The 27,486-nt window shown below is 41.0% G+C and overlaps 1 protein-coding gene across 1 annotated transcript; it reads right to left on the bottom strand.

The window, feature by feature from the left end:
* Window positions 1–941: 941 nt before the first annotated feature.
* On the bottom strand, window positions 942–27,262 carry NT5E (5'-nucleotidase ecto). The gene is made up of 9 exons (XM_077782312.1): window positions 26,936–27,262; window positions 22,185–22,407; window positions 16,554–16,742; window positions 11,179–11,376; window positions 9,619–9,770; window positions 6,409–6,521; window positions 5,452–5,597; window positions 3,761–3,961; window positions 942–2,155 (listed from the first exon to the last, which is right to left on the bottom strand). The coding sequence occupies exons 1-9, from the start codon at window positions 27,254–27,256 to the stop codon at window positions 1,998–2,000; spliced, it is 1,701 nt and encodes a 566-aa protein (XP_077638438.1). The 5' UTR covers window positions 27,257–27,262; the 3' UTR covers window positions 942–1,997.
* Between the last annotated feature and the right edge of the window lie 224 nt (window positions 27,263–27,486).

Here is a 27,486-nt window from a genome sequence, read left to right on the forward strand (position 1 = left end):
TTTTTTTGCAGTTTCTTATCTGGCTTTGTGGTTTCTTCCTGACATCCTCTTTACAGGCTTAGAAAAGAGGCTGTGAGTCTGTTCACAGCATTTTATAAAAATCATTCATATAAAAATGTGTGGAAGATTTTTCTAAGTCTTTATTTGTTGGCCCAGCCTTTATAGAAGACATTTTGAAAAGGACTTTTATTTGTGGGTTTATAACAAGTTTTACTTGCGGAACAGTACAGAGTTGCTTTAATAGGCATTCCTTAATTTTTCTTTTCAAACACCTGTTTTCTCCTTTTTTACAAACAAACCAATCTAATGCAGCATTGCTGTCCTTTGTCAGTGTAATTTGTCTCTATTACTGTTGCAGACCTTTCCTTTCTGTTTGTCAAAGGAAGGTAAAAGTGTTATTTCTCTCCTTTCTGCCTCTGCCAAAGCAGTTGTTGCAACTCTCAGAATCAGAGTGCAGGCACAGCCCTGTCTGTCACTGCCTTCTCTGTTACTGGTGTGATATTGATGAGAGAGGACCATTCTGTAAATTAACAACTTGGGGAGTAGAAGTGACAAATCATCAATGCCAGGGCATATAACTCACAGTGTGACAAGGTCAGTTGTCGTTTCTACATCCTTACCTAATCCCTGTTCTACATCCCTTACCTAATCCAGCTGTGTAGTCCAGAGCCTTTCAGGAGCAGCCCTTGAATGGATGTGGAAATGAATGGGGTCTTTAAATTTCAGCATCCTGAATGTTTATCTTAATGCACCTTCTTGAAATCTACAGGTTCAATGAAAGGAAGAGGCAAGTATCTTCAGTGTTGAAAGAGTGTAGTGAGCTTTCCAGGGAAACATAGCAGGTTTATTCAAAACAATCATTTTGAAACAGCATTAAACAACCCAAACATGTTGATGTCAAAATTCCCAGTAATCTTAGAAAAATAATTATATTTTTGCCCTCATTTATAAACAATAATTTATTGATAAAGCATCAGCAATGTACATTTGGCATTTAATATGATTTCATACTTATTAGCCTGTCTCTTACAACTATTTTTTTAAACACAGCCTTCCCATAGAAGAGGTATAATCACAGTTATCATAAAGCCAGGTTATGCTGTAAAAAGCCCCATTACCTGACTATTTCCAAAGGATGCCAAAAGTGCTGCAAGAGTCAATACCTGTATCTGACATTTTCTTGGAATGTTGCTAATACAGAGTAACAGGCAGCAGTCCTGTGCTTTGTTCTTTGGAAGAGGTCTAGAATTGAGTATACTTATATGAAATACAGTCAAAGATTGTGTTATCATTCTAGATACAGTCCCCAAATTTGTCATATTTAAGAGTGAAGAATACTCAATTTGTTAAAATTGGTCAAAATCAAGTCAAGCTTTCATTGCATCCTTTATTAATGGAAAATAAAAGTGTGATATTTATTTTTCAGTAGTAAAACTTTTTAAAACTGCATATTAAATAGACCTCATTATTTTAATGGCACCAAGTTTAATCCAGCTCTTTCAGGCATTCATGTAGGTATGATAAACATAACTAAAAGCAAAGTAGAGATATTATATTGAATACCTTAACCCTGAGTGTAGATCAGAGAAAGGAATATACATCTATAATAAATCCATTTCTTGAAGCTTGTTTACGTCTGGAATCAGGTTCTTATCTCACTGTCTAAAGCAGCTAAAAGAATTTGACAATTTACAATACTCTGTTTCAGTCTGTCTCTGTTCTATGATTGAGCAGTAAGTATTTGCTGGAACTTTGCTTTTGAGACCTCAATTTCAGGTACCTGCTGATTGTGACCAAGAGAAGTCATGGGTTGTGCCGCCTTGCCCTGCACACAGTGCTCCAGTGGCACCACCAGGTTAAAGACAAGGCAGGGGGCTGCTCACTGCTGACGTGCAGCAGCCTCACTGCTCATTCATTGTAAGGTGTAACAGGAGAGAACGGGTCTCTTACAGCTTCCTCACTATCATCTCTCCTCCTGTATTCCTTCAAACAAAAAATCAAGTGTGCAAGAATGTTACAGTGAACAATACAGATATCAGGGTGAGACTTGCTTCAATAAGACTTCCAGAAGAAAATTTTATTCGACCTTCAACTGCTGGGTAAACTCTCTTCATTCTCTGGAGGTAGCGGGAAACAACCTCAACATCAGGTTCACCTAAAGAAACAAAAAAGCATTCTCTGCATCTCAAGCTCTTAACCAAAATGTAAGAACTTGCCTAAATTTCAGTTTTAGCTCAAGAATCAAATTGTTTTCTATGGTTTGCCATTCTGAATCAGCACATATCACCTGTGGGGGTTTGTAGCCAGAATTCTTGGCAGCAACTTTTATTTTAAAAACAAACAAATTGGTTTTGTTTTGTCTGGCTTGTTTTGAATTTGTTACAATGGTATTTTCTAGTGAAATTGAGATAGTCTCCCACCTGTTTGGTGTATAGAGCTGTAGACCTGGCAAAGCTATCACTTACACTTTTTCAAATTTACTTTTTTTAGGAGAAGTTTCTAGTCTTGGCATTGCTTGTGTGCACACAAGCACAAGGTATTACATGGATTTTCTACAACGGGAGGCCCTTTTCAGTCACTGCTGCCAACCATGCAATGAGCCCCTTCTCATCCAAACTCTTAAAATACTAAAGGGTAACCCTCCATCTTAAGAACAATTACAGTTTTACCCTTCTGTTGTACTGAAAGACTTTACCAGAATCTTACAGGTTCTTTCCCTTTCCCTTTCACTATTCCTAATGATCTTTCTCAGTCTCACAAGTAGGGCTGATGTTTTAAATCAAGTTTTGCTGAACTTGATTTGAAACGCCAGTTGTACCTGTGAGAATCAACTTTAAATTTAAAGTTTACCTGTAGAAACAAAAAAAAATAGCCTGTAACAAAGGTCCAAAAGTAAAATTTTTGAGGTAAAAGCATGCTTTCACCATGAACAAGCAGAACATACAAAATTAAAGTTCTGCAAAAATGTAGATTGGCTCCTATGAGACATTTTTTTTAGTACAGCACTACACCCCTTTTGTGTTTTCAGAAATAATGGATTTTAATCTCAAATTTTTTTCAAGTTTCCTGTCATCCTGAAGGATGGATGATAACAATTGGACAAATACAGACATTCTAACACCTTGCATGCAGCTTTAGAGGACCTTAAACCAGCATTACAAAACACCTCTCTTCGACCTCTGTGGTGTGGTGACTGTGGCACCCTGCGTTCTCCTGCCTGCAGAGCTCCTGGGGGTCCCTGGTTTTGGCTGGGCAGGCTCATTCCCTTTGAGCAGGTTGGCATCTTTCCCTTCACCCTGTGTTGTTTGCCTGAGCTGCATGTCGTTTAACAGTGGAGGTGAAGATTTTGTCTTTCTAAATCCTTCTATACAGTGGAAATTTAAGGTCTATAGAAAACAGCATCTTTCCTACTGATGCATTGTTCGGTAATGAGTATAAGTGCAAGGCACTTGTATAATATGTACTCTTCATGTTCTTTGCTTCTTTTCTGGTTTACCACAACCTCAGGACTGCTCTCTGAGCAGTGCTGAATTGGTGAAGATGTTTCTCCTTGAAACTTTTGTGGTTTTAACTGAAAAAGAATGTAGTTGCTGCCTACAACTAAATCTAGCAAGCCAGAGCTGTCAGGGTAGAAGCAAATTTGATTGAGTATAGGCAAAAAGTCTGAGGTTTGGACTGTAAAAACATCTTTTAATTTTTGGGAGTTGTTTGCCTGCTACTCTGTTAGTGCCCATACTTACCTGGACTGTATCCCCCTTACCTTTACTGTATCCCAGATTTTTGTCTTTCAGCATACTGTAGCCATCTCCTCCAAATAACATGTAGGATGGCAGAGTCACATTGTATATTTCATCCATCTGGAGTGGGACATAGGCTGGGACTCGGCACGCTGTGCAAAGCACTTCTAAGCTGACAACTCTGCTTCCTGGGTCTCTGGAGAGATCATAGACCACGTGGATGCCTACAAAAATACACATTGGAATGCCACTTAGTGCAGGGCATGGCGAACACACAGGGCCAGAACCAGCATTCTTCCTCATCTTCAGCTGGTTCTTTGCATTGCTTTCTGTGGCCGAGGGTTGTATTGTTCTGAATTACAGTTAATGCCCTGTGTTCTTTGCACACTTGCTCAACTTCGATGCAAGAACATTCAAGAGAAATAAGAATTGCCGAAGCACTGTCACACCTTATTTACTTATCTGATCTCTGGTCTCATCACTACTCCACAAAAGGAAATTACTGGTCATGGGATTGGAATACTGCAAGATAAAAATACCTTCCCTTATTTCTGTAGTCACATGCTGTCTCATTTCCCTGCCCTGTTGGCTGAAATTACTTTTTTTAAAGCCAGCCTAACTCGGTAGCTATTCTGGATAATAGGCACTGTCCTGAAAAAGGAAAGCCAGACCAGGCTGTACACTGCAGTGTCTCCTCGCTGTAGGAGAAGCAACATTTCTCATTGTGAACCTTCCTTGATCAAGGCCAGGGCAGAGCCAGGCCCCAGAGCAGCCCTGCCAAGAATCTACAGATGAGGAAGCCACTAAAGGTCATTCAAAACACTGAAGCTCTTCCAAACCTGGCGCTCTTCCTGCTCTGCATTTTCCTGAACCCTTTCCAGAGCTACTGGTTTTCTTCTTTTTCTGTGAAGAGGCAGCAAGGAGAGCTTGTTCCTGTTTTACATTAGAGGTACCTAAGAATATGGGAACTTAATGGTGAAAGTGTGAGACACTGGTTGTGTCTGTGGTGTGTGAGGGATCACATTTTCAGGGCGTATGGCATTAGAGGCTTGGAAAGAGGGAATGTATCAGCCCCTGCCCTTGAAGTTTAGCTCTTCTGATAACTAAACACTAAAATCTGCACTAAATCACAGAGAGACCAGGAATAAACATGACTGTAGCCTAATACGCATCTGGATAAACACATAGGCAGCTGCAATTAAAGATATGAGTAGATTTTTTTATATTAACAGTTAATCCATAAAATATTTAGAAATTCACTGGAGCAATTCCATAGCAAACTGGACAAACTCTAAAACTGTCATAAATCATTAGAGAATTGCACAAAATTATTTTGATAAACTGAAATTGATCACAGGTAGGCTGCCAGTTAGGAACTGAAAACTGGAGTTTGTTGCAGCTATTTCTGTGTTACAGCTATACTAAATTATATTTTCCCCTAGTTAATTGCAGTGTTAAACTGGTGCCATTATGGGTTTGGGAAGCTCAAGAAAACTGTCTCTGCTGAAGGGAACAGCGATGGGCTGTGTGCTGCAGTGGCTCAATTAAACACACATAAGATAAACAGTGGCTGCTGGCTGGCATGTGAGGCACAGGGCAAGGATCTATGGCCAGATTGACATTCCAGTCTTAAAAAAAGGCTTCCAGATGTAAAAAGGCCAACAGGAGGGATGGCTGTTTTGGAAAACTGAGAAGAGGAAAGAAGAAAATATACCTCCAACCTGCAGCAGCTCTCCACTTCCTTTTCCGTATCTCCTCACACTGTGCTCAAAAGCTTCTTTCAGTGTGGAGCCTTTTAATGTCACCATATCAAAACGACCGCCAAATGGTAGAACAGACAGCAGATCTTCTACAGTGATGCTACCTGGGGGAAAGAGACTTTGTTCACTTCTTGGTTTGGAGTTTTTGGTTGTTGTTGGATTTTTTTAGTTTCTTTTTCCTGTTGTTTACAGAATTATTTTAGGATTGTTTAACATCAAGTTTTTGACAAGGAACGTGGCAAATACAGTTTAAGAAACTGAGGGCTGGTAAGGGTGAGATTCACATATTTTGTCCCAAAGAACCTGCATCTTTTATTATCCAGCAAATATCAAAACCAATAAATCTGAGTGTGATGTAACTGCATGTGTTGCTATTAGAACAGAGCTACTAAAATACATGACAAACCAGCAATCTAAGATAAAGAAACACATCAATTCATACTGTCAGGCATTTTTTCCAGTTAAGATTTACTCACACAGTCTTACAGAAAGACTTAGCTAAACTGAGAAAGCTGTTTGTTTTCATGTTGCATTTATGTGGTATCAGGAAAATAAAAACTAAGACCTTAGCATTCAGAAACCACAGAATTTACTTACTCTACAGCAGACTACAGAAGGCTCACAGTGTCCAGATGACCTTGTACAGCAGGAGACCTTTCTTTGTTCCAAGGCAGCAAGGAGAGAGGGAAATTGTAAAAAGCATTGTGTACAAACAATGCTAGAGACTTCTGTCAATGTCAGCCCGAGTGTAGTTGTGCTCAAATGATGGACAACCACTTGAGAAAGTTTGAAATCGCATCTAAACACTGTGCAAACCCCATCAAACCAAGCCCATACCTAACACTGTGTTCAGGCTGACATAACTTGATTCCTTCTTTCTGATGAAGTTGCCATTCAGCTGGTAACTTTACCTACCATTAGTGCTCTGCTCATCAATGGGTGACCGTATCCCACCTCCATTCAGGATGCACATTGAAACGTGGTTCCACGTCCTTTTATCCGGATGCCCAACATTCTCATAAAGCTACCAAAGGAAAATGTTTAAACAGATTTTTTCTGCACTTATTATAGGCTCTGGAAATTTACACCAAATACAATCTGAGACTGAAAAAAAACAGACAGGTTTTGAATTTTTTTGACATTATCTTCAGCCCTGTTGTAAAATACTAAGTTACTAAAAACCCAAAGGAGTATTTTGCTTTTTAAAATTCTTAACATGAAAAATATTTGCCCTTTACTGTAACGAATTCTTGGGCTCTGCTCTAATCTGTGTGTCTTGGCATGGCCAAGGCAGGCTAGCTGAATAAAAGAAAAGTGATTTTTTTTTTATTTATTTCAATGACTGTGATAAAGACAAATGATTCAAGCATATTTGGGGAACTTAGAAGTGAAGAGGACCTTAAATACTGTTGTTCATTAAAATCTCCTCGGGAAAGCATGTATTAATAATTTTGCAGGGAATTAAGTTTTTTCAGCTTCTCTGTGGTTGGTTTTTAATATTTAGAAGGATCTTGGGTAACTAGAGAGGTGTAGAACAGTGGAAAAACAGGAAACAGGCACAGCAATGTGTCTCCAGCAGTTCAGTAGTGAGGCTCTTGACAAAATGCAAGGACAGGATAATATTTGCTTGTGACATCCTTAACAGTAAAGAGAATGGAGACCAGATATTTGCTCAGTTGCCTCAGGATGATAAGCCTCCAGTATTAATCCTCAGAAATAACTGAGTGGGATGGGAAAAGCTGAATTAACTAAGATAATAGGATGGACTGGTTTCCACATAGGAATGATTATGGTCATAACTCTTCAGTCTTACAGAGAGAAGTAGAGGAAGCACATGACAAAAACCTATAAAATTAAGAAGGGTAGGAATTTGTAATTTTTTCTCATTTCAAGAATGATAAAAAGACCCAAAAGATTCAGAGAGGGGTGATGAGGATGGCCAAAGACACAGAAAACTTCTGAATGTAGAATGAGGATGTAGACTTGGACTGTCTGACCTGTTAAACAGATGATAATAGAAGGAAATATTCAAGAAGGCCATAAAATTATGAGTGGTGTGATGGTGGATGGGGAGCAAGTGTTCCAGAGCAAGGACCAACTTGACCCCCAGCAGTTATGCAGGCAGTGGGCAGCAGCAGGCTACACACTGACAAGAGCAAGGTCTCTGCAGGATGTGCTGGTCCACAGTGGAACACCCTGCCACTGGCTGCTGGAAGGTTGGAGGCAGGCAAAGCGGTGGAGCTGCTCTGCAGGAGCTAGTCCCCTTCTTGTCTCCCTCCCCTTCTCCCTCTCTCCCTCCCTTTTGTTGTTTCTTGCTCTCCCCACATGTTCCAGTTGAGCCAGTAAATGTCAAGAGACCACTTCTACCTTGGGAATGCCTGAGCTGCAAGCTGGTGGGAAACACGGGCAGATCTGAGCACAGCAGCTCCACAGGCTTCTCCAGGACTATGCTCATCCCCTACCATCCCCAGCCTGTCATTCTTGGAGACAAAACTTTGGGATGAATGATCCTGTCATGTGTTCCAGGTGGGTCACTTCTCTGCTGCACCCCTATGTGCCCTGTTTGTGACCTCTGACTTGCAGCTCTGTAAATGCTTTGTGCCTCCAGCTTAGTCAAAGTTATGCCCTGAGGCCAGATCCATGCTTAGGTTTGTAATTCATAATCAAAGGATTGCAACTTCCCAGTCCTGAGCCGAGGCAGCTTAAAAGAGGAGCTCACACAGTGCTGTTACAAATTTCAGTCTTTTCACCTCTGAGCCCCTTTAAAGTCCTTTGTAAAATGCCATCTAGGCCTGTCAGCCTCTTTATTCTAATATTTTGGATTACTGGTTGAGATGCATCACTGAACTAATTGAACCTCTGTTTTGACTCAGCACAAACATTCAGTCTTCTGTAATTCTCAATCTCTCAATTTCTCAGGACAACTCTAAATATTAAAGCTAGTGGAATAGGCAGGTATATTTTTTTCCCTTTACAACTCTAACCACATGTCAGCAGACAGGAAAGCAAGTAGAGAACTGGTAAGGCAATACAAAAAGAAATATATGTATCTGCAGATGACTGCAAGTGATTGTCTAGGGACACTGATTGAACTAAAATAGAATTTGACCCCCCCTAAGAATAAATGTATTGCAAGAAAATCTACAGACTTCCGAAAGATTACAGGGTTACTTTCTTTAAGCTTGAAAAGTGCCAAAGTATTTGTTCACATTTTTGCAAATAAAAGTCTAGCACAAAAAAAAAAAAAAGCAAAAGTAAGATGCTCCAATTTTAGGAGAATTGTATGCAGAATTCCCAAACATTAATCTGATTTGAAAATTAGCTCATGAACTAGAGAATTATTTTGAGGACTACAATAAGAGCAATACTATGGACTAGATAAATAGCTTTGGGGACATACCTAACTGAACATTCATGTTTATTAACTTTCCCTTTATGGAAAAGTAAATTTTTGGGAAACAGAAAAACATTAGTGAATGTTTTTCTGTGAAACACTTAAATGAAATGGTGCTGCTGCAGGGCAGTGAAACAGGAAGTGGAGTTACATGGCTGCTAAAGCCCAGTAGTGCCTGTCAGAGCACAGCAGGGGCTGGTGGCTGCTTCTGGGCTGGGGTGTTCTGTGCCCAGCTGGGCTCATGGCCTTTCCCACCCACTCCTTGCTTCAGCTGGCAGCTTTAGGGCTCTTCAGGGGGACAATTCTTGTCAGCAGTTTTGTTTTCTGTGCCAGTGCACTGAAGTGGCAGCAAAGCCCAGTGAGTAATGAGAGGACAGAGGGTGAGTGCTGTGAGCAGGGGCCAGTAGCAGGACAGGGGCAGGGGAGCTGAGCTCTCCTCCTTGCTGGGCTCTTAGATCAGACTGCCATGTCCCTTGAAAGTGCAGCCTCAAAGCCTTCTGTGAGAAAGCCGTGCTCTCTATGAGGCTATGCACAAAGAACAAGCTGCTGCTTACTTCTACAGCAGCATTCCTTATAGCCTTGCTTCTGCCAGGTCTTTCTAGGGATACACTGCATATTACAGTGTTGAAAAGCAGGCACAGAGCCCATGTGCTGACAGCTTGGATCTGGATAGCTCTGGAGTAACCCTTAGATGTAATTGCCACCTGTAGTGGTGGAAACATCTTACCACAGCATCACAAAGCAAATTTCCCATGTTACATTCTTGGAAACGGCATGCTTCGCTTGTACCATTCAGGTAAACACTAGTTTTTCCAATCTCTTCAGAATAATTCCCCAAGTTTTCTCTCCATTTTTCCACTTCTTCCTTGATGTGTTTGTCTGTAAAGTAATATAAAAATGTAGAAAAAGCATCATACATATCTCATATTAATGACACTTCAGTGAATACAAACCTTAGGAGAAGAAAAAGGTGTTCAAGATTCTAAAAGGCTACACTTCCCCTAAAAGATTCTCAAGCAACGTGGCAACTATATTTGCTTCAAAAAAAGCCCATAAGGGGAGAAGATAGGACAATCAAGGAAATAAGCCAGTCCTGTGCCACAGCAAGATTACCTCCTCTGTACTTTTGCCCAGTCCTATTCTAAACTCTGGCAGAGAGATTTCTAATACCTACCTTGACAGATGAGAGAATTTTAAAAATACAAGTGAGATTGATCTGATGCCTTTTTTTTTTTTGCTGTTTGTAATTTGCTCCCTTTAATGTGCTAAAAGGAAAAATAGCTTAAATATCAATGTCAAGGAATAAATCCTTTATAGAAACTAATTCTCTATGCACATCTGTCTCTTGGGTGAAAATTTAATTATTTCAGAAACAAAGTTACTTGTATATGCAGACAGATGTTACTATTTTTTATCAGCTACTAGTTTTAATCAATTTGCTCACACTTGTCAGCAAGAACATTTATAAAATTATACCACCAGTGTATCTGAATTTTAAGTTTTACTGACTTCAGAGGGAGAATATAAAGTTTCATTACATAATCTCACTGCATTAATAGGTCACTGAGAATAGCACAATATCTGAACAAATAATTTTTGCAGGATTTGTTTTACAAATACTCAGGTAGAATCTAGAAAGTCAGATAAAAGCTCAGAACTTCATATTGCAAACACTGGAGAAGAAACAGATTAGAAAATCAGCCCTGGGTAATTGCAGACCTGACAAAAAAAAAAACCAAAAAAACAACAAAACCAATAGAGCTCAGATGGAGTTACAAAGAAAAAGTGACAGAAAGATTCTCCTCCTCTCACTTCTTTAAATGTTTCAGAGTTAAAATGTTGAACGCAGTTAGCACTGCAAACAAAAACTCATGGGTTTGTATATTGTATTTGAACATTGGCAGAGCAGTTGACAGGGTACTTCAAGTTTTTCCTGGAACATTTCCACTTTCCTATATTGCTCTAAACTCTGCTTGAAGAACCCAGCCTCTGGCAAAACTGTAAATTAGTCCTCATACTCTTTTAAATCACAATTGCAGGACTAGTTAAAACAGGTTCCACAAAGTGGTAAGGTATTGTATCACCTGAACTCTTACAAAAGGACTTTCAGGGATTTTAAATAGATAAAAACATACTCTGAATGCATGCATATTCAACTGTTACACAGGCTGAACCCTACACAGAACTGTGAATAAGCTAAATTCTTACTCAGACATTGTATTTAACATGACAAGACTTGAATTGTAGCAGAGTGCTGCAGGGAAACTCAAATGCCTAGTCCACATACCTTCAGGAATGCTGCTGTCCAGCAGAATGGGGTTTCCAACTGCTTCGACTACATTCCCTTTCTTGTCAAATGTAACATTTAAATAACCAAGATATTTTCCATAAGCATAAGCTTGTACTACTGGCACCTTCCTCCCGTCATCTGAGTCAACCATGAATGGGTATGGGCCAGCTGGCACTTCAGTAGAGGGTGGGGTGCCTGCACAGAACAAGCATTAAAAGCAGGTCTTCAGCTCATGTTACCTTCAAGGAATTACTACAGTGACATTTCAAACATTTCTCAGCCTTAAGAAACCCAGATAGGATAGAAACAGCCATGGCTGTATTGGACAACAAGCAGACATTTGATTGCTCAGTTATCTCATAAGAGACAATGTTGTTTTCTGGACACGAACTCAAATAACTGCCACAGTGTTTTTTAAAGTTATGACAGAACACTCTGCCATGACATCACATTACAACAGCAACAAAGCAACTTTTCATTCCAATTATTGCAATCTAAACCCCTCAGTAATGCAAACATACCAGCCACTGGATGAAAAGTTTACTGTCAAGCCTTTGTACTACATTATTATGCATCAGACAGAAAATAAGTATCGTAGTAAAACATAGATCAGACTTCTTGGTCTGAAAAGTCTAATGCATTTTACTGTTAATAAGCAGATAGAATACCTACAAACAGTTCTGTGAATTTGTACATAGAGCCAGATGATTTTTTTTTTTTTCACTATACCAAACAGCCTCCAAAATTTCAAACAGCCTGCAAATTCTCTGCAAAAACAACCTTCATTAGCATTAAAGTTGTGTGGTCATGGATTTAAAATTCCTATCAACCTGCAAAGTCTGAAAGATGACTAGGGAGAGGATTTGGAAACAGATTAAGGCAAGGCACTGGCAGGAAAAAGAGATAGCTCAGTTGGCAGAGGTTAGCACAGGAACCACACAGGGGCAGAAAGTGACAAAGAAAACTGGAACTGCACAGCACAGCTCTTGACTCAAGGGTACCAGGCTTCCCTGTGTCTCCTTGACGTTATCTGATTATTGACAGCATTATCTGAGCTGTATTTCTCCCTGCTGTTATTCCTGTCATTATTTCTGCCCCACTGTCAGACCAAGGCTGGCTACCTCCAAGAGCCCTCATGTGCTGTGTGACAGAGCTCCCTCAGAGCCTGCTCCTTACTCCTGTCCCAAAACTAGTGGCATTTCCCATCCATGTGTCTGTAACCACTGGGCTGCTGGCAAAGCAGGGACATGGGGGAGTATGAGGACATGAATCCAGAGGAAAGCAACCTCTTCACTTCCACTGCTCACGGAACAACTTCTTTCCTTCAATTTACAGTTGTTTACTCAATATTAAATCCTAGGATAAGCAGCATGATAAATGTTCCTTCTAGAACTCCAATACAATTCCTATTCCTCTCTAATCCCTCCTATTTCTCCAGGGAGAAGAGCTGCAACAAACCACAAACTGAACCAAACTTACGACAGAACTAGATTTTCTACTTTCAACCAGGCCAACAGAGTTGGTTCCTTGGAGTGCCACTTAAATATTCATTTATTTGGGGAAGAATTTAAGAAATCCTGTAGCTAATGAGGACTCTCCAGGATTTACGCACACAATAAATTTGGGGTTTTCTGAACTGAAAAAGGAATAAGTTTTGATTTCTTGTCTATCTTTAGTTCTCAAACAAACAGGGCATTAGAAAGTTATTCTTTCTAGGCATTATTTTAGTTTATATCAGCTGTGTGTAGTTGAGAGCTTGTCCAGAGTCTTACTCATTTCTTGTTTCCTAACAAAATACTGATTCTGATACTTCCTTGCAGGATTAATTAGCACTATGATATCTTTCCCTTGTAAGATACATGTGTTCCTTCTGAAATGCAAAGACTATTCAGTGCATCTTACCCCAACAAACACAGCACTAGAATTCATGCTCAGTCAAGGCATGAGATGCTGCTTAATTACAAATGCACAAACTCATATGTGAGAACCCCGGCCTTATTCTGGAGTCCCATTTGGTGGTGAAATTCCTCCTCCAACCCGTGCTTCCAAAGAAAAACTCCGCAGTCTCTTGTTGTTCGGTCTCAAGGCAGTTTATTGTTATTTATCTAAAAGATTGTCTTCTCGGGCTGCGGCTGCTTGGTCAGCGGCCTGGGTAGAGGCACACACACCCTGACATCCTCTCTATCTGCTGTCTTCTTCTTCTCCCTCTCTACCCAGGGCTGCTGCTATCTTTTATATGATATATTACGTATTACATGTTTACAGTTTTCCCCCAATACCAATATTACAAAGTGCTTTTCTACTCTAAACCAATCTGTGAGTGCCAACATCACCAAGAACATGGAGGCAAGGAAAAAGAAGGAGGAAGAACAGGATCAGCCCACTTTCCTCCATCTTAGAACTTCTGACCCCCATGTACAAAGTAAAAACCCCCCTGTACAAGTGTTAAAACCCCCCTGTACAATACTAAAAAAATTTCCCCTCTACTTTGTAACTACTTTTACTATACTATCTAACCTTTTGTGACTGCTTGTTCCACCTCCAAAGTTGGTAACTCATTCCATGGCTCAAACTCAAAATCACAGCTGTTTCCAGCTGTCTGCCAGGGTCTGAAATACTTCTGACCAAGGCCTGGAACCTCTAAAAATGTCTGAGAGACATTTTGAGTTCCGATACTCATACTGGGTGACTGAAGAACATAGAACACTTTCCTATTTCTTACCCTGTTTTAGCCAACACACTACCTTTTCAGAATATCAGTTCTGATGAAAACCAGGAATTAAACTGCTCCAACCCAAAAGTACCACTGCTGTTTGAATCAGTTCTACAAACCAAATGAACACCTGAACAAGTCAGGACAATATTTGCCTTATAACCTGTGGATAAACTGGAGATTGGCAAATATCTTAGAGACAGGTTGGACTAGTCCAGGATGAAGCCCTTACATTAAGATTTCTCTGTGTAGATGTCTTCATGGGCAGTATGTCTCTAAACCTCTGTGACAGAACAGGCTGAACAGCTCATACATCTCCACTTAGACTGAGCTGGAACATTCTCCCAGATTCTACTGCCAGTTATTGATTACACCTCTTGATTTAAATGAGGGCTTATAAGCTTTATATATGCATAGAGACATGCAAAAAGATGTTTCCAATCAGATGTTTTACTCTGCAGTAAAATCATCTCCACAGACGTGGCTGTTTCTCTGGGAATGTTGACTGGTGGTTTTGACTGAGCAGGGCATGGTTCACAAATGCACTCATGATCTCCTGAATGGGTGAGCATGTGTTTCACTGCATTTGGGATAAAAATTATATGCTCAGACCACATTCTGTCAAAAATCATATTTTTGACTAAATAGATAGTTTTGGTGTATCTCCCCCAGACATTACTTCCTTATTTTTCTCATCTTGCCAGTATTAATAAAAAAAGTAAGACAGTTTTGTTTTATCAAAACAGCAGAGCCCTTGGAAAAGGGACCAGAAGTCATTCCCAGTTGAGATTTTTAACCTGAAGGCTACAGAGTCTCTGCAGTGTGCTCTCTCTGACCTTGTGAACCTTGGACAGCTTCAAATGGGGAGGGGTGGAGCAGCTTGACAGAGTCTGACAGCAGGGTACTCTCTGGGGTGACTAGAGCTGTGCTTGCCAACTCCTGCAGATCTAGACAGGATATGAGCACAGATGTCTCGGCTCCTGCAGCACTTCACATCATGATTCCAACTTGTGACGTGTGGCACCTCTTTGGATCACACCCAAAAAGGTATTTTGGCTACTGTGGCTACCATGATGAGGCACGAACTCCCTATAGGCACTGGCCAACAAGACTGCAAGATAATATGGATTCCACTGTGTAAATCCACAATTAATGCACACTTTGGATATGGAATCCATCCTTTTTTTTTTTTTTCCCATTTCAAAAATAATTCAGTAAAATTGCAGGCTGCACCCCAAGACAAGACCAAGGTCTCTGTGGCTTGTGCAGGTCAGTGTTGGAAGGCCCTGCTATAGGCTGTTGTGGAAGCTGAAGGCAGTCAAGAGGAGATGGAGAAGTAAATATCAAGATATCATTTCTGGCTTGGGGAGTCCCTGAGCTGCAAGCTGGTGAAAAACATGAGCAGATCTGAGTAAAATGTCTCCACAGGCGCATCCAGTCCCCTCAACCATCCCCCTTGGTCACTCTTAGACACATGGTATTGGGATGGTCCATCCTGTTGTTCCAGTTTGGCTACTTCTGTGCTGCACCCCCATGCAAAGCATTTGTGAACTCTGACTTGTAGGTAGGTGTCTAAATGCTTTGTGCCTCCAGATTAGTAATCGAAGTTATTCCCTGGAGCCAAATTCAAGAGATATTCTGATCTGTTCAAGTGTAACTGAGGCATGCAATTTTTTCTTTTTAACAAGTGAGATAACAAAAGGTGAGAGATAAGACAAAAAAAGCATGAGAGGATAAGACAAAGAAGGCATCAGAAACAGAGAGGAGATGAATAGGGAGAGGAGAGGAGAGAATGACAGACAGTGCAAACCTATTAAGTGGTCAAGTTCCTATGGTAGGGTACATAATGTAATCCCTGTGACTAGGGCACACAGGAAGCTTTTCTAAAAAATACAGTTAGTTCCCATTATAGTCTCAACCAGTTATTAAAGTTTCTGGTAAATTTAAAGAATTTTTAAAATTCAATTAAACAGAAAAAAACAGCCTCTCTTTTACTTGTGTCCTTACACTCCGGGAAGGTAACATCACTAGGTAAGCTGCTGATGCTAGGTGTTGCCTAAGGTAGCATTACTGCAGGAGAAAACAGATCAGCAATGTTTATCTATGGAATGACATCTGCCTCTACAGAAAAGAAGAATAAAGTCAGAGATTAAAAGAGGGATTGAAAAAAGCCAGATGAAACTTGGGGAAAGTATTTTAATGGCAGACTAAATGAAGACCTATGAATGTAGAAGCACATTACAGAGAAAATCAACACTAGTAGCAGTTTTGAAGTCTTCTATGAATGCTTTTTCTGGTTAAGTCACATACATGTTTAAAAGTAGACCACTAATTTAGTCTTTTACAGATGTGAACTTAAAAGAAGTACAGTAGGTTTAGCAGTAATTTACCAGTATTACTACCTTTATTCTTCTTCCCCACTTTGCACAGGTCACCTTGAACATCCAGAGCATTATGGAAGCTCTCAGTGGGTTGTGGTACTTGGTGTGCACAGGCTGTTTTTGATTGGTTTCTTCCATGGAAGTTATGGACATGTACCAGCTATGAACCTGGCTGGGTGCAGCCAGCAGTAAACTACATTGGTGAAAGTTCTCTGAGTTTAAAGACAAAGAGTTTCAGCTTAGCTTTAGAAAAAACATTTTAGTAAGAAGTAAAATACCTGTATAGAGAAATGTGTTTGTATGTCCTCCAATCACAACATCCACTCCTTTCACTTTTTGAGCAATATTTTTATCCACAGTAAAACCAGAATGTCCTAGTGCAATTATTTTGTTCACTCCCATAGCAGTAAGTTTATTCACTTGCAGTTGTAATGCTTCGATTTCATCTTCAAAGGTTACATCATGCCCTTAAAAAAGAAAATAAATGAAAAGAATTTACTTACAAAGTACCTTAATTGCTAGTTTGAAATAAAGTAGTTGACATCAGATATTAGCCTGTATAATTAAAAGGACTTTGAATGGCAGTGCCTTTCAAATATCCTTAGCTGGTTCAAGCTCTTGATCTGAGCTGATGTTTTTCAGCCTCTCAGGAGCACCTGTGTGCTTAGACTAATACAACATTTTCTGCAACAATGTATGTAATGCATGTTCTGCAAACTTCTGTATGTACTTGCCTAGACTAATAAAAGTTATAACTCTGTAAAAAGATTCAGTGGCATCAAAAGATTCAGTAGGATCAAAAATTGAATGGCTTTTATTATTTAACTAGAGAAAGGAAATTAAATGTGCCAGTGTTTGCATATAAAGTTTTATTCTATTACAAAGGCTTTTTTCTTCCCCAACTGTATTTCTTTAAGATCATCCATCTTCTTCCCAAGTTAAATCTCCCTTTTTACTGCACCCTTATCTTGTTCTTTCCTTTATCCCCCCCTCCTCAAGGCTTTAAACAGCAGCTTCTTCAAAGTCCTCCATTAAAATCTGAATTGCCTTTTCATACAAATAATCTCACCTAATGTGAATCACTCTCAGTAATACCAATGCAGCACAGCACACGTCTGAACTACCACCCTGAAACAACTGCATAAGGAACGGAAAGGAGAAACCTTTTCCGGACAAGGATGTTTGGAAATCGACATGATCACTAGAATAACAGGCGTTTTTATCCTGGGCACAGTGGTTTGGGTTGCACAAAAGGACTTCCTATGTAAGAGGATAATTTCCCTGATAAAGTTTTAAGAATAGAGTTTAAGGACAGGTTCAACCAACTGTAAACTTAGACTTCCTGGTGAAGACAACCAAGTGACTTTTCTATCAATTCCCCCTCTACCTAATTTCTCTCCTTCCTACAGAATTTTTTGATCAAGTCATTTTGAAATATGCGTTTAAAGAAAAAAAGACTTGTATTATTTCATAACAAAGGGAGGAGTGAAACGAATTCACAATCCACTGCAAAATGTTTCGGGAAATGCGGAGGAAGCTGCTACAATGGAAGAGATAAAAGAGGGTTACAACATAAATTGGTTCAGCACCACACCCATTCAATAGTTCTGTTAGTGCCCGAGGCAATCTTTGTACTGCACATTGCAGAGTGAATTGTGCACTGCATCCCCACATTTTCTTCCTGTGGACCTCTTCTCAAAATCAAAGAGTCAAAAGTTAATTGAGGTTGGAAGAGACCTCCAGGAGCCATGTAGTCTAAAACCAACTCAAAGCAGGGACAAACAGAAAGACAAATGAGGATGCTCAGGGTCTAATCTGAGCTGGCTGAAATTCCAGTCACTCTAGGCAACATGTTTACCAGCTTAACCATGCTTACCATGAAAAATTTTTTCCTTAAGTCCCACCATAATTTCCTTTGTTACTGCTTGTGCTCATTGTTTCCTGTCCTTTCTCTTCCCCTCTGGGAAGTGTCTGTCCCTCTCTTCTCTAAAAAATTCCCTTACACCAGTGGAAGACTATATTTGGTTCCCTCTTAGCCTTCTTCTCCAAGCTGAAGGAAACCACTGACTTCAGCCCCTCTTTGCACACCCTTGCATTTGGCAGCAGCTGGGCCTGATGCAGAGCTGCTGGCAGAAAGGGAAGTGCAAGAACTGATCCCTGAGCACAGGCTCTGCACATACTCCTCCCTCCACCGTGGACCAGCTGCACTCACTGGTGTGGGGACCAGTTCTGCAAAGAGAGTTGAGCTCTTGAAACAAAGAGCAGGAATGAGCCACTGACGAGCTGTGCCATCATGCAGGTGCCAGTGTGCTAACTTCTCCCATGGCCAGTATGATGACAAAAAACTTTGATGACAAAAAAAAAATCTCCCCATCAGCACCAGCTCTGTCAGCACCATCCCTCTACACCACTGCAGCCTATAAATGTACTGTACATTGAAGACACATTTTTATTAGTCTTCAACCCACAGAATCATAGAATCCTTTGGGCTGGAAAATGCCTCTAAGGTCATAAAGTCCAACCATTAACCCAGCACTGCCAAGTCCACCACTAAACTGTGTCCGTAAGCGCCACATCTACACCTCCAGGGATGTAGACTGGTTGGTGACTCCAGCACTTCCCTGAGCAGTCTGTCCCAGTGCTAGACAACCCTTTCCAAGAATAACTTTTTTTTTTTTTCCTAAAAATCCAATGTAAACCTCCTCTGGAAAAAATTTGAGGGCATTTCCTCTTGACCTGTCACTTGTTTCTTAGGAGAAGGACACTGTTCCCCACCTTGCTACACCCTTCTTTCAGGTTGTTGTAGAGGAAAGGTATCAAAACAAACCAACCCACTTTCATAATGAGGGAAAAAAAAGGCTCATCCTGTGCAGGTAAGCCCATCCCTTTCCTGACTGTTATATCAGGACAAGCAGACACCAGAGCTCAGGTAGATCATCCCACTTCTAATCCACTCACCCACTGATCTGTTGTCTGCCTTGCCTTCAGAAAGGGAATTCTGCTTGGGGCTGCAGGGGCTTCTTTCACCCCTTCTCCATGGCCTAGCCATGGCATTTGCATCCTAGTCATCGGAGTATGTGATGTAGTTGACATGAAATAGGCCAGCAGGTTTGAAAATTATACAGTGGGGGACTGTAAGAGCAATTAGAGTGTTCAATTCTCTAAGAAACAAGCCAAAAAGCAGTATACTGCTTAGCATTCATCTAGCATTTTTCAAAACAATCTGAATCAAATCTGACTAAATTATTGCTCAATATTTCACTTCTCTTTCAAGGTATTAAACGGATTTGGCATCCTCTTCTCTTTTTACATGAGATAGAGTTTCAGAAAAAAACGCCAAACTGTTACATCTGAACAAGGGAGAAGAACCCTCTGCCTGTTAAAAGTATGTAAAATAGCCAGAATATAGTGGAATAAATGCAATTTAAAATTCTGTTTCTGTAAACTCTGCCAAGTTGATAGTTTTAGTAAATACTTTGCTGTCTGTAGGGTTACACAGTAAGTAGGTTTGTGTTTACACCGTATACAAAAATACAGTGGACCAAACAACATTACAGAACTAAAGGAAGTGGGCTGGAACCATCAAATGCTAGCAAGTAACTGTGTCTATGTGCCAAGTTATGAGCTACTCTTTCAGGACATGGAAAAACCTGCTGGGCACTCAGCTGAGATAGTTGTACATAGCAAAACAGAGAACTCCAGAAAAACTGACAATTAGCTGTAGTCTATATATGTGTTTCCCATCCCTATGGTTTCCAAACAGTGGCATTAACAGTATCTTCAGCAGAGATTAACTGGTCTCTCCCAATGCAAACACAGATTTAAGGACTTTATACTCCGTTATAGTATTTTGATAACCTTTTTTTAAGCAGATTATGAAAAGTACAAGTTATAATTTCATAGCTGGGTGGAAGTTATAGAAATTTAACATTAGAAGAAATCACATTCAAAAAATACTTTCACAGAAGGCAGTAATGTAGGAATTCACATTTCAGCATTTTCAAATTTCCTGTTTGCCTTGAGAATGCCCTAAGAGCATAGAGCATGCCAAAACACACAGAGGCAGAGCAAACAGAATCATCTAGAAGAAATGTGTAGAGATATGCAAGGTGATTAATTTAAAATTAGAAAGGTCCCTTATTAATTGAACATAAGAAACTAGATTGATAATTATTTAGCCACTGACCCATGTCTGCTATGATTTTACCAGTCAGAAGGATTGCTAGGTCGTGGGCAATATATAGTCACCGAGTTATATTAATGTGTCCTGAGTTCACATTTTCAAAGCTTCTAAATGTTCCTCCACACACCAAGAAGACAAAGCAGAAAACTATAAAAACTCTGATCACTATAAATGTTGCTGTTAGAATTTCCTCTGCTTTTTGCTCAGTTACACTGTGGGATATACTTCTTTAGGGATGCTTCAGCTCCATCTATGGAGCTAACAAGACTTCCCTTTTAACACTGTTTTTTTATCTAGCTGTGGTCTCTTACAATGTCTCAGCATACCAATCAGCATACCAATCTCAGCATTGGCCATGATGTCTGAATATTATTGGAAATGTATTCAAATGCTTCATAGAATCATTCTAGCACTATCTGGATTTTCACCTAGTGTATTTATTTGCAAGATGGTTACTTTGATGATCTTGCTGCCCCAACACAGGTGTTTGGAAGAAGAGCAGCAGCAGATTTTATTAATCCCTAATGGAGCACAACATTGACTGTCATTATTCAAACCTAGCATGACGTCTGATGATATCCACCCTCATGCCCTCAGGCACAGGTAAAATTCTATTGCCTACACAAAAACCAGATCCATTTTCTTCTTTTGCCGGGGGACAAAAAGACAGGAACCCAAAACCACATCACTAAAAAATAGAAGTGAGATCAATAAGTCTATTCAGACCTCAGATGTCCATTTCTTGACAGGTTAAACATACAGCATTGGAATTAAAAATCACAGAAGGAATAGTTTTATATTCTAATGCTTCCTCAAAGTATTGAATATTCCTTTTTTTCAGAAAAACAATGTACTATTTCTGTATTACTAAGCAATAGAAAGAGAAATAATAATGTGAAGTTCCTTTTCAATATGAAAGTTTCAAAGTAGTGAATCCCTAACTGCAAAACCCAGGGAAGAAACTCTGTTTTTGTTACGTGTAGGCTGAACTCTGAGCAGGCAGTGACTCATATCTCCTACAGCTGATTTAAATGTGTTTCTCATTCCAGTAGACCATTTTATTTTACTAAAAAACCAAACCCAAACAAAACTCTCATCAAACCAAACCGCCTGAAACACTGGAAAAAATAGTCAGAAATTGAGAAGCCTTTTTCCTCACCCATTCTAATTTTACCCATGAATGAAGCAATTATGGTAAAAGCTGAATGGGTGTTCCTTCTGTAGTCAAATTTTTGCAAATATTTTGAGAGGCTAAAAACATCTTGGGCAACTTTTGCTTCAAAACAAGTATGAACCTCTTCTTGTTTTTGGGCATAGAGGTATCCAAGAACAAAATTTCAACACACAGAGAAATGTCATGCTTCATGCTAGAGACAAGTTGCATTCATGTTTTAACTTTCATTTAAATGAATAAATAATTATTAAAATATCATGGAATATAACTTTAAAAACCCACGCATGAACAAAAATCCAAACAGTCCCTGAGCTCTCCTGCAATCTCACTTTCTGATATTCTTAGATATGGTCCAGGTCTTTATGAAAGAGGGTTTTATGTCAGCAAGCCTTTTTAAAGTTAAAAATCAGGCAAAGTTGCGTAATAAAAGTAAATACTGATAAAACAACATACTTCCCACTTTTCAGCTGAAAACATTTGTCTTTGGATTTAAAAAAGTAGAAAATAAAATAGTAACAAAGGACATAAACTTACATACTAAAGAAAACATACCTGGCTGTGAAAGAAAAGAAGTTTCCATTGTAGTGTAGCCAACAATTCCAACTGCTTCAGAGTCAAAATGAACTATTTTAAAAGGATGAACATATTTCATCATTTCATTTCCTAATGGAGTTTTCCCTTTAATATTTGCACTCAGGACTGTAAAATTTGCATTTTTAAGAAGAGGATCCAACAATCCACTCACACGTTCATCAAACTCATGGTTACCTAAAGCCTGTGAAAAGCAAGAAGAAAATATGAGAACCTACCTCAAATATTCAGTGTAAATAGTCTCGTAAGTTATATACGTTATGTTTGAGAAAACAAAGTCTATGTTCTATGAAAGAAAACCCTAAGTTGTCTAAACCAACACATTGCTGTTTCTCATGAACACAGAAGTGGTTGGGTTATTTTTCTTTTTAGATATAGATTTTTGTTTTTCAGACTCTCTTACGTAGCTACAGATGTGGAATACAGATGATGTGATACAGATACATGATAAAAATTTAAAAATCCAAAACCTGTTTGTGACCGTGCACCAGATCAAAATCCATTCATTTTAGATCCTGTAGCTCTAAAAAACAGGATTAATAACCACAAAGGAAAACATATATTTTGTGTATGGAAAATACATTATTTAAATACTGAACAAATATTGTCATTGATACTTAGCATTTTCTTTAAATAAAAAGTGCATTTTAAGAGCTTTGTGCTTGGTCTAGTTTTGAAAACATACTTGTGTTGCATTAAAGGCTTTTCTGTACTTTAACATGCAAAAAGAAAATGTCATATCCACCATCAATATCATTACTTGCAAGAAGATGTAATGTTTATCAGTTAGGGAGAACCCCCAGAGCCAATCCAAAGTGGGTGTGCACTTAACACAGTAAGGTGTCATGACACACAAATCGAGAAGTCCTATTTATTGATTAGCAAGGCAATATCACCCAGATGAGGATGTTTGGTTTTTCCAGGTCAGTTAAGCAGATGGAAAGGGACTTACCTTGAAGGAAATTTCTCCTACCTGCCCCTTTTTCATGCTCAGCCTAAGTTGCCACAAGCCTGTGCCTGCAAGTTTGGTGATAAGCCAGCAAAACCTCCATAGGTGGCATTTTGCAGAAACACCATAAACACAAGGACTTTGTAGCATATTTAAGTGTTAGGCAAGGAAAAGATGTGTCCACAGAAACACTGTAATTGTGTAACCTGGTAAATAACAAATTTATACAAGGTTTCAGGTTGCAGCTGGAGCAAAGCCCATAAGAGGCCTCAAAGCCAATGGGCCAACTCTTCCAGGTAAAAGTGTGCTCTTAATTTTATACTGAAATTAACTGGGTAAAGCTGCATTCATTGTCTCACAAGGCTTATGCACCATTCTGTTCTACATAAACAACCCACACACCCAGCTGTGCTTACTTCAGCTTTTATTCTTCAAATGGATGTATTAACCCTGATCACGCTCCAAACCAAGCAGGACCCTGAAGCCAGCACAGGTTTGGGAGCTCAATATTTCAATCAATTGATTTGCAGTGTCTACCTTTTGGGACAGACAAAGATTCCTGGCTCCTTTTATCCTCACAGGCAGGTAGTCATAGCTCTGTGAAAATTTCAGGGTATCAGCAGTAACTTGCATTGGAAATCAGCTGCTCCTGCTGACACTGGTGAGAACACTGCTCACACCCCTGGGAAGGAGCCAAATTGTTTGTGTGCTGCTGCAGCACTTTTCCTAAAGAATCAAGAGCTATCTTTGAAAAAGTCCTGACTTGGGAAGACACAGTGCACTCCAACTATGTTCTATTCCTATCTGTATTCTAATTGCAATCTAATTTGCTGTAAAAAAAGAAAAAACTAATAAACAGAAGAAAGACATTAATCTTGATGCTGTCTGGATGTTCTGAAAAGATACCTATGGACTAGTAGAGTATATCAGAAGGGTACAAAGCTCTTTCCTTTTGGCTAGTGTATATGCCTTCTGTTCCTCCTAAATATGCAATTAAACCCCAACATCAAAAAAAAAAAAAAAAAAAAAAAAAGGTTGAAAATTAATTACAAATTTGAATGGGATATAACTGCCACCAGCTTGTTGGAGGCAAAAACCCCCAAAGTCTTAACCCAACCAACCAGCTAGGAAAGATTGTTTCTCTTGGCTCTACTGTCTGGCATTTGGATTATTCCATGTCCATTAGGACAGTAGCTTTAATCAAAACTTTTACCATGGTGTAGATGGTTACTAAGTTGTTAATGAGAAATTACTGGTGGCTAAAAAGACAGTTTTTCTTTTGATACTACTCCTCCTCTGAGGAGGAAGATGTGGACTATTTTGGGTTGGTATTCTCTACCTAACTGCCCCTACACCCAGAGCCCCTGGGACTCTGCACCTGTGCAATATCCCTTAACCAAATCTGAATCTGTTGGCCAGCATAAGTGTAAGTCACAAGGCAGAATAAACAGAAATATTCAGGCACACAACATGTGATTATATAATCCTGTTTTTTACAAGCAGCAAGTCCTAAAAATATTTCAAAAATCAGGATACAAATTAACAGAAGGGTGAAACTTAAAAGTAAAGCTAGAAGACTTCCATCACCTCTCCAGTTACTGCCTTTGAGGAATGGATATTGAACTTTAGTCTTAATTACACCAGAAAAAAAGGTTGGTGCCATGATAATTTTTGGGAGGTAATGAAACGAAAAAACATATTGGAGGTGATAACAGGTATAAATGAGAAAAAAGGTTAACCTAAAAAAGAAAATTGCTCCTATTTGTGGAGAAAACCTCTAATGTTTCCAGGCTGTCATAAATCCTCCTATGGTTCCTGCCCGCATCCTGTAACAACTTTAGTGATTCATGCTCCCTGTTTGTAATCCTAGTCCTGTAGCTCACTTCTAAACATTTCAGTAATCCCCACCCCTACTTGTGCCTTCCCAAAGTTTACTTAAAGAAAGACCAGCTCACCCCTCTCAGTGCAGCTCTCACCTTGCTCCCTGTGCCGCACCCAGCCACCATCCCCACTGCACGGTCCACAGACAGAATAGAAACAGATGCTGCATCACTGCCCGACACTCGGCATCTCTTCCTCAGACTCTTTGACAGCAGAGAACGACAGAGAAGCTACAGAACGTTTACACCTGTCCTGTCACCTTCTATTCAAATTGTAATAAGCAGCACCTCCACAGAGAACAAGTGGTTGACTACTTTGCCTAAGGCATTCATATCTGGCACAAGCCTCTGGATATCTGGTATGGGGTAGGTTTATTTTAAAAGCTTATTCTGATGAAAAAGCTCATGCTATCTCCAAAACCGGGTTCTTCCTACATAACTTCTCTAGAACTGAACAGTACTTCAACACTGCCTGAAAAAATTTCTTCTTGTGATATAATCAGGCACTGTACAGGCTCGCAGACTGCCCACGAACCAGTTATACCAGCAAGCACAAGACTGAAAAATGACAGACAGCAGAAAGCCTTATGAAGAAAGGTAGGAAAAACCACCTCAAGCTATTTCCTGCACTGCAGAAATAGTGCTCCCCAGCTCTCAGTGAGGAGGAGTCCTGAATGCACACACTCCTCTCCATCACCATTGGGAGGAAAGACCTCAATGTTAGTTTCACAGTTAGAAAACCGTTCACTAGGGCATGTGAACAGGGAGCAGTATCCCTCACAGACCTGTCTGGTGCTTAGCCTAAGAAAGTGCACTGGGGCATGATTTTCCCTTCCACAGCTGTCCTGAGGCAGAGGGAATACACACCTGAAGCCACTTTTACCTGGAAAGGAAAGCACAGTCCTTTCCAGACAAAACAAAAAAGATGAAGACAAAGAAAGTGATACATCCAGAAGATTTTCCCCTTAAGCTGACAGCTGGGATGAAATAAAGATCCAGTCACTCTCACAACAGCAGTCATGCTCAAACATGACTTTAATCTCTCTCCTTTCCGGAGTTGTACACAAGCAAAATAAGTCACTGCTCTGAGACAAAAGATTTAAGGACATGGAGTGACATCCCCCAATCTCAGCCACAAATTCCAACTTCCTCTCAGCACTTGCACGACCAAAAGAGGCAGAGTAAAGGTGCACGATTAGCACAGTCTCGGAGACCTTCCTTACTAAGGCACTGTTGTAATATCTGGGCTGTTTGTACACAGCCCCTCATATACCCAGCCCCCTGTACACCTGTCATGACCACAGCTCTGAGGGTACTGGACACAACCAGGATGGGACTGATGGAAACTAAAAACCTCCACCCTTGGAAGCAGCACTGTCAACCTGTGCCACCTGTGGTCTCCCGCAGGACCGAAGCGGGACAGGCTGCGAACCTCAGGCAGAGTTAACTCCTTTGTCTCAGACCAGGCTCTTCGCCCGGCTTTTCCTGGGGTCATTTCCTTGTTTTGCAACCCCTCTCCAACAGAGCCCGTGCAGCCCCTGCTTCTGCCAAGGAGAGCTCCATTGCAACACTCCGTGTAGCCTTGCCATCATCTCCCAGTTTCTGGCTGCCCGTGGGGCTGCCAGCTCACTACTTAATTCGGCCGGGAGCCCATCACCCAGCAAATCACTTCCCTTCTCTTTGCCTGCCTCCCACCTGCCTTTGGCCACGATTTTAGCATTATCTACAGCCTTTTCTGAGGCAACGTTACGCACTGAAGGAGGCGGCAATGAGAAAAACCGGCATAGGCGAGCAAAGGCAGGAATAGACCCAGCACCCAAGGGGAGAGAGGGAGGGAGAGGAAGACCCCACCGGGCCTCTCGCCGTCCCCCGGCCCGCCTTACCATGGCATCGTAGCGCAGGAGGTTCATGAAGTGGACCGCCTCCCGGCCCTTGAAGCGGGAGAACCACACGGTGCCCTGGTACTGGTCCCCGGCGTCCAGCAGCAGCACGTTGCGGTGCGCGGCCCGCTCCGCCGCCACCCGCGCCGCTCTCCGCGCCACGCCGCCGAAGCATCCCGGCGCTCCCGCCGCGCAGCGCCGCGGGCCCGCGCCCTGCGCCTCCACCCGCCCGTGCACGTCGTTGGTGTGCAGCAGGGTCAGCCGCAGCTCCGCCGCCGCCGCCGCGCACAGCCACAGCCACAGCCACAGCCACAGCCCCGCCATCCCGCGGGGGCTGCGCGCCGCTCCGCCGCACCGCGCAGGGGGCGGCTGCGGCCGGGGAGGAGGGCTGGGCAGCGGCGCGGCGGGGCGGGGAGCGGGCGAGCCGCCGGGGCCCCCGCGCAGCCTGCGCGCCGCCCCGCGCAGCCTCCGGCCGCGACCCGCCCGCCGCCAGGCACGGGCCGCCCGCCGGGCGCCGCAGGTGCTCCGCATCTGCTGGGCGTGGGCGAGGAGGG

Source organism: Lonchura striata, chromosome 3 (genome assembly GCF_046129695.1).
Source record: "Lonchura striata isolate bLonStr1 chromosome 3, bLonStr1.mat, whole genome shotgun sequence".
Taxonomy (NCBI): Eukaryota; Metazoa; Chordata; class Aves; order Passeriformes; family Estrildidae; genus Lonchura; species Lonchura striata.